General features: G+C 45.7%; 2 protein-coding genes across 2 annotated transcripts in view; one reads left to right on the top strand and one right to left on the bottom strand.

Annotated features, from left to right (window-relative positions):
* Window positions 1–13,722, top strand: part of LOC113402187 (titin-like) — a 136,820-nt gene that overhangs the window by 105,719 nt on the left and 17,379 nt on the right. The window contains exons 10-16 of the mRNA XM_064217001.1: window positions 79–777; window positions 811–2,050; window positions 2,123–2,277; window positions 2,311–4,497; window positions 4,528–5,077; window positions 5,183–11,517; window positions 11,599–13,701. Coding sequence (XP_064073071.1) covers window positions 79–777; window positions 811–2,050; window positions 2,123–2,277; window positions 2,311–4,497; window positions 4,528–5,077; window positions 5,183–11,517; window positions 11,599–13,701 — 13,269 coding nt within the window. The remainder of the gene's footprint in view (window positions 1–78; window positions 778–810; window positions 2,051–2,122; window positions 2,278–2,310; window positions 4,498–4,527; window positions 5,078–5,182; window positions 11,518–11,598; window positions 13,702–13,722) is intronic.
* Window positions 1–13,722, bottom strand: part of LOC113395985 (sorting nexin-27) — a 174,791-nt gene that overhangs the window by 77,097 nt on the left and 83,972 nt on the right. The gene's annotated exons all lie outside the window — the stretch shown is intronic.

Consider the following 13,722-nt stretch of genomic DNA (forward strand, 5'->3'; position numbering starts at 1 on the left):
AAACCATCATTGGTAAAGCCAGACGAGAAAGCCCCTAGTCCGGTTGAAGAAAAAGAACAAAAACCATCATTGGAAAAGGTCGACGAAAAGGTACCTAGCCCTGTCGAAGATGACAAGGTAAAACCACATTTTGAAAAACCAGACGAGAAGGTGCCTAGTCCCGTCAAAGATGACAAGGTGAAACCAGTTTTTGAAAAACCAGACGAGAAGGCTCCTAGCCCAGATAAAGTGGGTGAGGTAAAACCATCATTGGTAAAGCCAGACGAGAAAGCCCCTAGTCCGGTTGAAGAAAAAGAACTAAAACCATCATTAGAAAAGGTCGACGAAAAGATACCTAGCCCTGTCGAAGATAACAAGGTAAAACCATTATTTGAAAAACCAGACGAGAAGGCTCCCCGCCCCGTCCAAGATGACAAGGAGAAATCACTTGTTGGAAAACCAGACGACAAGGCTCCTAGCCCCGATAAAGTGCATGAGGAAACACCATCATTGGGAAAGCCAGACGAGAAAGCCCGTAGTCCGGTTGAAGAAAAAGAACTAAAACCATCATTGGAAAAGGTCGACGAAAAGGTGCCTAGCCCTGCGAAAGACGATAAGGCCAAACCACTTTTAGAAAAGGCCGACGAGAAGGTGCCTAGCCCCGTCCAAGATGACAAGGAGAAACAACTTGTTGAAAAACCAGACGACAAGGCTCCTAGCCCCGATAAAGTGGATGATGTAAAACCATCATTGGTAAAGCCAGACGAGAAAGCTCCTAGTCCGGTTGAAGAAAAAGAGGTAAAACCATCATTGGAAAAGGTCGACGAAAAGGTACCTAGCCCTGTCGAAGATGACAAGGTAAAACCATTATTTGAAAAACCAGACGAGAAGGCTCCTAGCCCCGTCCAAGATGACAAGGAGAAACAACTTGTTGAAAAACCAGACGACAAGGCTCCTAGCCCCGATAAAGTGGATGATGTAAAACCATCATTGGTAAAGCCAGACGAGAAAGCTCCTAGTCCGGTTGAAGAAGAAGAGGTAAAACCATCATTGGAAAAGGTCGACGAAAAGGTGCCTAGCCCTGCGAAAGACGACAAGGCCAAACCACTTTTAGAAAAGGCCGACGAGAAGGTGTCTAGCCCTGTCGAAGATGACAAGGTAAAACCACATTTTGAAAAACCAGACGAGAAGGTGCCTAGTCCCGTCAAAGATGACAAGGTGAAACCAGTTTTTGAAAAACCAGACGAGAAGGCTCCTAGCCCAGATAAAGTGGGTGAGGTAAAACCATCATTGGTAAAGCCAGACGAGAAAGCCCCTAGTCCGGTTGAAGAAAAAGAACAAAAACCATCATTGGAAAAGGTCGACGAAAAGGTACCTAGCCCTGTCGAAGATGACAAGGTAAAACCACATTTTGAAAAACCAGACGAGAAGGTGCCTAGTCCCGTCAAAGATGACAAGGTGAAACCAGTTTTTGAAAAACCAGACGAGAAGGCTCCTAGCCCAGATAAAGTGGGTGAGGTAAAACCATCATTGGTAAAGCCAGACGAGAAAGCCCCTAGTCCGGTTGAAGAAAAAGAACTAAAACCATCATTAGAAAAGGTCGACGAAAAGATACCTAGCCCTGTCGAAGATGACAAGGTAAAACCATTATTTGAAAAACCAGACGAGAAGGCTCCCCGCCCCGTCCAAGATGACAAGGAGAAATCACTTGTTGGAAAACCAGACGACAAGGCTCCTAGCCCCGATAAAGTGGATGAGGAAACACCATCATTGGGAAAGCCAGACGAGAAAGCCCGTAGTCCGGTTGAAGAAAAAGAACTAAAACCATCATTGGAAAAGGTCGACGAAAAGGTGCCTAGCCCTGCGAAAGACGATAAGGCCAAACCACTTTTAGAAAAGGCCGACGAGAAGGTGCCTAGCCCTGTCGTAGATGACAAGGTGAAACCACTTTTTGAAAAACCAGACGAGAAGGCTCCTAGCCCAGATAAAGTGGGTGAAGTAAAACCATCATTGGTAAAGCCAGACGAGAAAGCCCCTAGTCCGGTTGAAGAAAAAGAACTAAAACCATCATTGGAAAAGGTCGACGAAAAGGTACCTAGCCCTGTCGAAGATGACAAGGTAAAACCATTATTTGAAAAACCAGACGAGGAGGCTCCTAGCCCCGTCCAAGATGATAAGGAGAAACAACTTGTTGAAAAACCAGAGGACAAGGCTCCTAGCCCCGATAAAGTGGATGATGTAAAACCATCATTGGTAAAGCCAGACGAGAAAGCTCCTAGTCCGGTTGAAGAAAAAGAGGTAAAACCATCATTGGAAAAGGTCGACGAAAAGGTACCTAGCCCTGTCGAAGATGACAAGGTAAAACCATTATTTGAAAAACCAGACGAGAAGGCTCCTAGCTCCGTCCAAGATGACAAGGAGAAACCACTTGTTGAAAAACCAGACGACAAGGCTCCTAGCCTCGATAAAGTGGATGAGGTAAAACCATCATTGGTAAAGCCAGACGAGAAAGCTCCTAGTCCGGTTGAAGAAGAAGAGTTAAAACCATCATTGGAAAAGGTCGACGAAAAGGTGCCTAGCCCTGCGAAAGACGACAAGGCCAAACCATTTTTAGAGAAGGCCGACGAGAAGGTGTCTAGCCCTGTCGAAGATGACAAGGTAAAACCACATTTAGAAAAACCAGACGAGAAGGTGCCTAGTCCCGTCAAAGATGACAAGGTGAAACCAGTTTTTGAAAAACCAGACGAGGAGGCTCCTAGCCCAGATAAAATGGATGATGTAAAATCATCGTTGGAAAAGCCAGAAGAGAAGATGCCTAGCCCTGATAAAGATGACAAGGCAAAATACCTTTTAGAAAAGCCAGGTGAGAAGGTACCAAGCCCTGTCGAAGATGACAAGGTAAAACCATTATTTGAAAAACCAGACGACAAGGCTCCTAGCCCCGTCCAAGATGACAAGGAGAAACTACTTGTTGAAAAACCAGACGAGAAGGTTCCTAGCCCCGATAAAGTGGATGATGTAAAACCATCATTGGAAAAACCAGAAGAGAAGATGCCAAGCCCTGATAAAGATGACAAGGCAAAATACCTTTTAGAAAAGCCAGGTGAGAAGGTGCCAAGCCCTGTCGAAGATGACAAGGTAAAACCATTATTTGAAAAACCAGACGACAAGGCTCCTAGCCCCGATAAAGTGGATGAGGTAAAACCATCATTGGGAAAGCCAGACGAGAAAGCCCGTAGTCCGGTTGAAGAAAAAGAACTAAAACCATCATTGGAAAAGGTCGACGAAAAGGTGCCTAGCCCTGCGAAAGACGACAAGGCCAAACCACTTTTAGAAAAGGCCGACGAGAAGGTGCCTGGCCCTGTCGTAGATGACAAGGTGAAACCACTTTTTGAAAAACCAGACGAGAAGTCTCCTAGCCCAGATAAAGTGGGTGAGGTACAACCATCATTGGTAAAGCCAGACGAGAAAGCCCCTAGTCCGGTTGAAGAAAAAGAACTAAAACCATCATTGGAAAAGGTCGACGAAAAGGTGCCTAGCCCTGTCGTAGATGACAAGGTAAAATCATTATTTGAAAAACCAGACGAGAAGACTCCTAGCCCCGTCCAAGATGACAAGGAGAAACCACTTCTTGAAAAACCAGACGACAAGGCTCCTAGCCCCGATAAAGTGGATGAGGTAAAACCATCATTGATAAAGTCAGACGAGAAAGCTCCTAGTCCGGTTGAAGAAGAAGAGGTAAAACCATCATTGGAAAAGGTCGACGAAAAGGTGCCTAGCCCTGCGAAAGACGATAAAGCCAAACCACTTTTAGAAAAGGCCGACGAGAAGGTGCCTAGCCCTGTCGTTGATGACAAGGTGAAACCACTTTTTGAAAAACCAGACGAGAAGTCTCCTAGCCCAGATAAGGTGGGTGAGGTACAACCATCATTGGTAAAGCCAGACGAGAAAGCCCCTAGTCCGGTTGAAGAAAAAGAACTAAAACCATCATTGGAAAAGGTCGACGAAAAGGTACCTAGCCCTGTCGAAGATGACAAGGTAAAACCATTATTTGAAAAACCAGACGAGAAGGCTCCTAGCCCCGTCCAAGATGACAAGGAGAAACCACTTGTTGAAAAACCAGACGACAAGGCTCCTAGCCCCGATAAAGTGGATGAGGTAAAACCATCATTGGTAAAGCCAGACGAGAAAGCTCCTAGTCCGGTTGAAGAAGAAGAGGTAAAACCATCATTGGAAAAGGTCGAGGAAAAGGTGCCTAGCCCTGTCGTAGATGACAAGGTGAAACCACTTGTTGAAAAACCAGACGACAAGGCTCCTAGCCCCGATAAAGTGGATGAGGTAAAACCATCATTGGTAAAGCCAGACGAGAAAGATCCTAGTCCGGTTGAAGAAGAAGAGGTAAAACCATCATTGGAAAAGGTCGACGAAAAGGTGCCTAGCCCTGCGAAAGACGATAAGGCCAAACCACTTTTAGAAAAGGCTGACGAGAAGGTACCTGGCCCTGTCGTAGATGACAAGGTGAAACCGCTTTTTGAAAAACCAGACGAGAAGTCTCCTAGCCCAGATAAAGTGGGTGAGGTACAACCATCATTGGTAAAGCCAGACGAGAAAGCCCCTAGTCCGGTTGAAGAAAAAGAACTAAAACCATCATTGGAAAAGGTCGACGAAAAGGTGCCTAGCCCTGTCGTAGATGACAAGGTAAAATCATTATTTGAAAAACCAGACGAGAAGACTCCTAGCCCCGTCCAAGATGACAAGGAGAAACCACTTCTTGAAAAACCAGACGACAAGGCTCCTAGCCCCGATAAAGTGGATGAGGTAAAACCATCATTGATAAAGTCAGACGAGAAAGCTCCTAGTCCGGTTGAAGAAGAAGAGGTAAAACCATCATTGGAAAAGGTCGACGAAAAGGTGCCTAGCCCTGCGAAAGACGATAAAGCCAAACCACTTTTAGAAAAGGCCGACGAGAAGGTGCCTAGCCCTGTCGTTGATGACAAGGTGAAACCACTTTTTGAAAAACCAGACGAGAAGTCTCCTAGCCCAGATAAGGTGGGTGAGGTACAACCATCATTGGTAAAGCCAGACGAGAAAGCCCCTAGTCCGGTTGAAGAAAAAGAACTAAAACCATCATTGGAAAAGGTCGACGAAAAGGTACCTAGCCCTGTCGAAGATGACAAGGTAAAACCATTATTTGAAAAACCAGACGAGAAGGCTCCTAGCCCCGTCCAAGATGACAAGGAGAAACCACTTGTTGAAAAACCAGACGACAAGGCTCCTAGCCCCGATAAAGTGGATGAGGTAAAACCATCATTGGTAAAGCCAGACGAGAAAGCTCCTAGTCCGGTTGAAGAAGAAGAGGTAAAACCATCATTGGAAAAGGTCGAGGAAAAGGTGCCTAGCCCTGTCGTAGATGACAAGGTGAAACCACTTGTTGAAAAACCAGACGACAAGGCTCCTAGCCCCGATAAAGTGGATGAGGTAAAACCATCATTGGTAAAGCCAGACGAGAAAGCTCCTAGTCCGGTTGAAGAAGAAGAGGTAAAACCATCATTGGAAAAGGTCGACGAAAAGGTGCCTAGCCCTGCGAAAGACGATAAGGCCAAACCACTTTTAGAAAAGGCTGACGAGAAGGTACCTGGCCCTGTCGTAGATGACAAGGTGAAACCGCTTTTTGAAAAACCAGACGAGAAGTCTCCTAGCCCAGATAAAGTGGGTGAGGTACAACCATCATTGGTAAAGCCAGACGAGAAAGCCCCTAGTCCGGTTGAAGAAAAAGAACTAAAACCATCATTGGAAAAGGTCGACGAAAAGGTGCCTAGCCCTGTCGTAGATGACAAGGTGAAACCACTTTTTGCAAAACCAGACGAGAAGTCTCCTAGCCCAGATAAAGTGGGTGAGGTACAACCATCATTGGTAAAGCCAGACGAGAAAGCCCCTAGTCCGGTTGAAGAAAAAGAACTAAAACCATCATTGGAAAAGGTCGACGAAAAGGTGCCTAGCCCTGCGAAAGACGACAAGGCCAAACCACTTTTAGAGAAGGCCGACGAGAAGTTGTCTAGCCCTGTCGAAGATGACAAGGTAAAACCACATTTAGAAAAACCAGACGAGAAGGTGCCTAGTCCCGTCAAAGATGACAAGGTGAAACCAGTTTTTGAAAAACCAGACGAGAAGGCTCCCAGCCCCGTCCAAGATGACAAGGTGAAACCACATTTTGAAAAACCAGACGAGAAGGCTCCTAGCCCCGTCCAAGATGACAAGGAGAAACCACTTGTTGAAAAACCAGACGACAAGGCTCCTAGCCCCGATAAAGTGGATGAGCTAAAACCATCATTGGTAAAGCCAGACGAGAAAGCTCCTAGTCCGGTTGAAGAAAAAGAGGTAAAACCATCATTGGAAAAGGTCGACGAAAAGGTACCTAGCCCTGTCGAAGATGACAAGGTAAAACCACATTTTGTAAAACCAGACGAGAAGGTGCCTAGTCCCGTCAAAGATGACAAGGTGAAACCAGTTTTTGAAAAACCAGACGAGAAGGCTCCTAGCCCCGTCCAAGATGACAAGGAGAAACCACTTGTTGAAAAACCAGACGACAAGGCTCCTAGCCCCGATAAAGTGGATGAGGTAAAACCATCATTGGTAAAGCCAGACGAGAAACCTCCTAGTCCGGTTGGAAGAGAAGAAGTAAAACCATCATTGAAAATGGCAAAAGACAAGGTTCCTAGCCCTGACAAAGATGACAAGGCCAAACCACTTTCAGAAAAGGCCGACGAGAAGGTGCCTAGCCCTGTCGAAGATGATAAAGTGAAACCGCTTTTTGAAAAACCAGACGAGAAGGCTCCTAGCCCCGATAAAGTGGATAAAGTAAAACCATCATTGGGAAAGCCAGAAGAGAAGATGCCAAGCCCTGATAAAGATGAAAAAGCAAAACAACTTTTAGAGAAGGCCGACGAGAAGGTGCCAAGCCCCGTCCAAGATGACAAGGTGAAACCACTTGTTGAAAAACTAGACGAAAAGGCTCCTAGGCCAGATAAAGTGGATGATTTAAAACTATCATTAGTAAAGCCAGACGAGAAAGCTCATATTCCGGTTGAAGAAAAAGAGGTTAAACCATCATTGGAAAAGGCAAAAGACAAGGTGCCTAGCCCTGATAAAGACGACAAGGCCAAGCCATTTTCAGAAAAGGCCGACGAGAAAGTGCCGAGCCCCGTCAGAGATGACAAAAGGAAACCACTTTTTGAAAAACCAGACGAGAAGGCTCCTAGCCCCGATAAAGTGGATGATGTAAAACCATCAATGGAAGAGCCAAAAGAGAAGATGCCAAGCCCTGATAAAGATGAAAAGGCAAAACAACTTTTAGAAAAGCCAGGTGAGAAGGTGCCAAGCCCTGTCGTAGATGACAAGGTGAAATCACTTTTTGAAAAACCAGACGAGAAGTCCCCTAGCCCAGATAAAGTGGGTGAGGTACAACCATCATTGGTAAAGCAAGACGAGAAAGCCCCTAGTCCGATTGAAGAAAAAGAACTACAACCATCATTGGAAAAGGTCGACGAAAAGGTACCTAGCCCTGTCGAAGATGACAAGGAGAAACCACTTGTTGAAAAACCAGACGACAAGGCTCCTAGCCCCGATAAAGTGGATGAGGTAAAACCATCATTGGTAAAGCCAGACGAGAAAGCTCCTAGTCCGGTTGAAGAAGAAGAGGTAAAACCATCATTGGAAACGGTCGACGAAAAGGTGCCTAGCCCTACGAAAGACGACAAGGCCAAACCACGTGTAGAGAAGGCCGACGAGAAGGTGTCTAGCCCTGTCGAAGATGATAAAGTGAAACCACTTTTTGAAAAACCAGACGAGAAGGCTCCTAGCCCAGATAAACTGGGTGAGGTAAAACCATCATTGGTAAAGCCAGACGAGAAAGCCCCTAGTCCGGTTGAAGAAAAAGAACTAAAACCATCATTGGAAAAGGTCGACGAAAAGGTACCTAGCCCTGTCGAAAATGACAAGGTAAAACCATTATTTGAAAAACCAGACGAGAAGGCTCCCAGCCCCGTCCAAGATGACAAGGAGAAACCACTTGTTGAAAAACTAGACGACAAGGCTCCTAGCCCCGATAAAGTGGATGAGGTAAAACCATCATTGGTAAAGCCAGACGAGAAAGCTCCTAGTCCGGTTGAAGAAGAAGAGGTAAAACCATCATTGGAAAAGGTCGACGAAAAGGTGCCTAGCCCTACGAAAGACGACAAGGCCAAACCACTTGTAGAGAAGGCCGACGAGAAGGTGTCTAGCCCTGTCGAATATGACAAGGTAAAACCACATTTTGAAAAACCAGACGAGAAGGTGCCTAGCCCCGTCAAAGATGACAAGGTGAAACCAGTTTTTGAAAAACCAGACGAGATGTCTCTTAGCCCAGATAAAGTGGGTGAGGTACAACCATCATTGGTAAAGCCAGGAGAGAAAGCCCCTAGTCCGGTTGAAGAAAAAGAACTAAAACCATCATTAGAAAAGGTCGACGAAAAGATACCTAGCCCTGTCGAAGATGACAAGGTAAAACCATTATTTGAAAAACCAGACGAGAAGGCTCCCCGCCCCGTCCAAGATGACAAGGAGAAATCACTTGTTGGAAAACCAGACGACAAGGCTCCTAGCCCCAATAAAGTGGATGAGGTAAAACCATCATTGGTAAAGCCAGACGAGAAAGCTCCTAGTCCGGTTGAAGAAGAAGTGGTAAAACTATCATTCGAAAAAGCAGAAGACAAGGTCCCTACCCCAGACAAAGATGATAAGGCCAAGCCACTGTTAGAAAAGCCTGGCGAGAAGGTGCTTAGCCCAGTCAAAGATGACAAGGTGAAACCACTGTTTGAAAAACCAGACGAGAAGGTGCCTAGTCCCGTCAAAGATGACAAAGTGAAACCAGTTTTTGAAAAACCAGACGAGAAGGCTCCTAGCCCAGATAAAGTGGATGAGGTAAAAACATCATTGGTAAAGCCAGACGAGAAAGCTCCAAGTCCGGTTGGAGAAGAAGAGGTAAAACCATCATTGGAAAAGGCAAAAGACAAGGTTCCTAGCCCTGACAAAGATGACAAGGCCAAACCACTTTCAGAAAAGGCCGACGAGAAGGTGCCTAGTCCTGTCGAAGATGATAAAGTGAAATCACTTTTTGAAAAACCAGACGAGAAGGCTCCTAGCCCAGATAAAGTAGGTGAGGTAAAACCATCATTGGTAAAGCCAGACGAGAAAGCCCCTAGTCCGGTTGAAGAAAAAGAACAAAAACCATCATTGGAAAAGGCCGACGAGAAGGTGTCTAGCCCTGTCGAAGATGACAAGGTAAAACCACATTTTGAAAAACCAGACGAGAAGGTGCCTAGTCCCGTCAAAGATGACAAGGTGAAACCAGTTTTTGAAAAACCAGACGAGAAGGCTCCTAGCCCAGATAAAGTGGGTGAGGTAAAACCATCATTGGTAAAGCCAGACGAGAAAGCCCCTAGTCCGGTTGAAGAAAAAGAACTAAAACCATCATTAGAAAAGGTCGACGAAAAGATACCTAGCCCTGTCGAAGATGACAAGGTAAAACCATTATTTGAAAAACCAGACGAGAAGGCTCCCCGCCCCGTCCAAGATGACAAGGAGAAACCACTTGTTGGAAAACCAGACGACAAGGCTCCTAGCCCCGATAAAGTGGATGAGGTAAAACCATCATTGGTAAAGCCAGACGAGAAAGCTCCTAGTCCGGTTGAAGAAGAAGTGGTAAAACTATCATTCGAAAAAGCAGAAGACAAGGTCCCTACCCCAGACAAAGATGATAAGGCCAAGCCACTGTTAGAAAAGCCTGGCGAGAAGGTGCTTAGCCCAGTCAAAGATGACAAGGTGAAACCACTGTTTGAAAAACCAGACGAGAAGGTGCCTAGTCCCGTCAAAGATGACAAAGTGAAACCAGTTTTTGAAAAACCAGACGAGAAGGTGCCTAGTCCCGTCAAAGATGACAAAGTGAAACCAGTTTTTGAAAAACCAGACGAGAAGGCTCCTAGCCCAGATAAAGTGGATGAGGTAAAAACATCATTGGTAAAGCCAGACGAGAAAGCTCCAAGTCCGGTTGGAGAAGAAGAGGTAAAACCATCATTGGAAAAGGCAAAAGACAAGGTTCCTAGCCCTGACAAAGATAACAAGGCCAAACCACTTTCAGAAAAGGCCGACGAGAAGGTGCCTAGTCCTGTCGAAGATGATAAAGTGAAATCACTTTTTGAAAAACCAGACGAGAAGGCTCCTAGCCCAGATAAAGTAGGTGAGGTAAAACCATCATTGGTAAAGCCAGACGAGAAAGCCCCTAGTCCGGTTGAAGAAAAAGAACAAAAACCATCATTGGAAAAGGCCGACGAGAAGGTGTCTAGCCCTGTCGAAGATGACAAGGTAAAACCACATTTTGAAAAACCAGACGAGAAGGTGCCTAGTCCCGTCAAAGATGACAAGGTGAAACCAGTTTTTGAAAAACCAGACGAGAAGGCTCCTAGCCCAGATAAAGTGGGTGAGGTAAAACCATCATTGGTAAAGCCAGACGAGAAAGCCCCTAGTCCGGTTGAAGAAAAAGAACAAAAACCATCATTGGAAAAGGTCGACGAAAAGGTACCTAGCCCTGTCGAAGATGACAAGGTAAAACCACATTTTGAAAAACCAGACGAGAAGGTGCCTAGTCCCGTCAAAGATGACAAGGTGAAACCAGTTTTTGAAAAACCAGACGAGAAGGCTCCTAGCCCAGATAAAGTGGGTGAGGTAAAACCATCATTGGTAAAGCCAGACGAGAAAGCCCCTAGTCCGGTTGAAGAAAAAGAACTAAAACCATCATTAGAAAAGGTCGACGAAAAGATACCTAGCCCTGTCGAAGATGACAAGGTAAAACCATTATTTGAAAAACCAGACGAGAAGGCTCCCCGCCCCGTCCAAGATGACAAGGAGAAATCACTTGTTGGAAAACCAGACGACAAGGCTCCTAGCCCCGATAAAGTGGATGAGGTAAAACCATCATTGGTAAAGCCAGACGAGAAAGCTCCTAGTCCGGTTGAAGAAGAAGTGGTAAAACTATCATTGGAAAAAGCAGAAGACAAGGTCCCTACCCCAGACAAAGATGACAAGGCTAAGCCACTGTTAGAAAAGCCTGGCGAGAAGGTGCTTAGCCCAGTCAAAGATGACAAGGTGAAACCACTGTTTGAAAAACCAGACGAGAAGGTGCCTAGTCCCGTCAAAGATGACAAAGTGAAACCAGTTTTTGAAAAACCAGACGAGAAGGCTCCTAGCCCAGATAAAGTAGATGAGGTAAAACCATCATTGGTAAAGCCAGACGAGAAAGCTCCAAGTCCGATTGGAGAAGAAGAGGTAAAACCATCATTGGAAAAGGCAAAAGACAAGGTTCCTAGTCCTGACAAAGATGACAAGGCCAAACCACTTTCAGAAAAGGCCGACGAGAAGGTGCCTAGCCCGGTCGATGATGATAAAGTGAAACCACTTTTTGAAAAACCAGACGAGAAGGCTCCTAGCCCAGATAAACTGGGTGAGGTAAAACCATCATTGGTAAAGCCAGACGAGAAAGCCCCTAGTCCGGTTGAAGAAAAAGAACTAAAACCATCATTGGAAAAGGTCGACGAAAAGGTGCCTAGCCCTGTCGAAGATGACAAGGTAAAACCATTATTTGAAAAACCAGATGAGAAGGCTCCCAGCCCCGTCCAAGATGACAAGGTGAAACCACTTTTTGATAAACCAGACGACAAGGCTCCTAGCCCCGATAAAGTGGATGAGGTAAAACCATCATTGGTAAAGCCAGACGAGAAAGCTCCTAGTCCGGTTGAAGAAGAAGAGGTAAAACCATCATTGGAAAAGGTCGACGAAAAGGTGCCTAGCCCTGCGAAAGACGACAAGGCCAAACCACTTTTAGAAAAGGCCGACGAGAAGGTGTCTAGCCCTGTCGAAGATGACAAGGTAAAACCACATTTTGAAAAACCAGACGAGAAGGCTCCCAGCCCCGTCCAAGATGACAAGGTGAAACCACTTTTTGATAAACCAGACGACAAGGCTCCTAGCCCCGATAAAGTGGATGAGGTAAAACCATCATTGGTAAAGCCAGACGAGAAAGCTCCTAGTCCGATTGAAGAAGAAGAGGTAAAACTATCATTGGAAAAGGTCGACGAAAAGGTACCTAGCCCTGTCGAAGATGACAAGGTAAAACCACATTTTGAAAAACCAGACGAGAAGGTGCCTAGTCCCGTCAAAGATGACAAGGTGAAACCAGTTTTTGAAAAACCAGACGAGAAGGCTCCTAGCCCCGATAAAGTGGATGAGGTAAAACCATCATTGGTAAAGCCAGACGAGAAAGCTCCTAGTCCGGTTGAAGAAGAAGAGGTAAAACCATCATTGGAAAAGGTCGACGAAAAGGTGCCTAGCCCTGCGAAAGACGACAAGGCCAAACCACTTGTAGAGAAGGCCGACGAGAAGGCCGACGAGAAGGTGTCTAGCCCTGTCGAAGATGACAAGGTAAAACCATTATTTGAAAAACCAGACAAGAAGGCTCCCAGCCCCGTCCAAGATGACAAGGTGAAACCACTTTTTGATAAACCAGACGATAAGGCTCCTAGCCCCGATAAAGTGGATGAGGTAAAACCATCATTGGTAAAGCCAGACGAGAAACCTCCTAGTCCGATTGGAGAAGAAGAGGTAAAACCATCATTGGAAAAGGCAAAAGACAAGGTTCCTAGTCCTGACAAAGATGACAAGGCCAAACCACTTTCAGAAAAGGCCGACGAGAAGGTGCCTAGCCCTGTCGATGATGATAAAGTGAAACCACTTTTTGAAAAACCAGACGAGAAGGTGCCTAGTCCCGTCAAAGATGACAAGGTGAAACCAGTTTTTGAAAAACCAGACGAGAAGGCTCCTAGCCCAGATAAAGTGGGTGAGGTAAAACCATCATTGGTAAAGCCAGACGAGAAAGCTCCTAGTCCGGTTGAAGAAGAAGAGGTAAAACTATCATTGGAAAAGGTCGACGAAAAGGTGCCTAGCCCTGCGAAAGACGACAAGGCCAAACCACTTGTAGAGAAGGCCGACGAGAAGGCCGACGAGAAGGTGTCTAGCCCTGTCGAAGATGACAAGGTAAAACCACATTTTGAAAAACCAGACGAGAAGGTGCCTAGTCCCGTCAAAGATGACAAGGTGAAACCAGTTTTTGAAAAACCAGACGAGAAGGCTCCTAGCCCAGATAAAGTGGGTGAGGTAAAACCATCATTGGTAAAGCCAGACGAGAAAGCCCCTAGTCCGGTTGAAGAAAAAGAACAAAAACCATCATTGGAAAAGGTCGACGAAAAGGTACCTAGCCCTGTCAAAGATGACAAGGTAAAACCATTATTTGAAAAACCAGACGAGAAGGCTCCCAGCCCCGTCCAAGATGACAAGGTGAAACCACTTTTTGATAAACCAGACGATAAGGCTCCTAGCCCCGATAAAGTGGATGAGGTAAAACCATCATTGGTAAAGCCAGACGAGAAAGCCCCTAGTCCGGTTGAAGAAAAAGAACAAAAACCATCATTGGAAAAGGCCGACGAGAAGGTGTCTAGCCCTGTCGAAGATGACAAGGTAAAACCACATTTTGAAAAACCAGACGAGAAGGTGCCTAGTCCCGTCAAAGATGACAAGGTGAAACCAGTTTTTGAAAAACCAGACGAGAAGGCTCCTAGCCCAGATGAAGTGGGTGAGGTAAAACCATCATTGGTAAAG

The sequence above is a fragment of the Vanessa tameamea genome, chromosome 14 (assembly GCF_037043105.1).
Source record: "Vanessa tameamea isolate UH-Manoa-2023 chromosome 14, ilVanTame1 primary haplotype, whole genome shotgun sequence".
Taxonomy (NCBI): Eukaryota; Metazoa; Arthropoda; class Insecta; order Lepidoptera; family Nymphalidae; genus Vanessa; species Vanessa tameamea.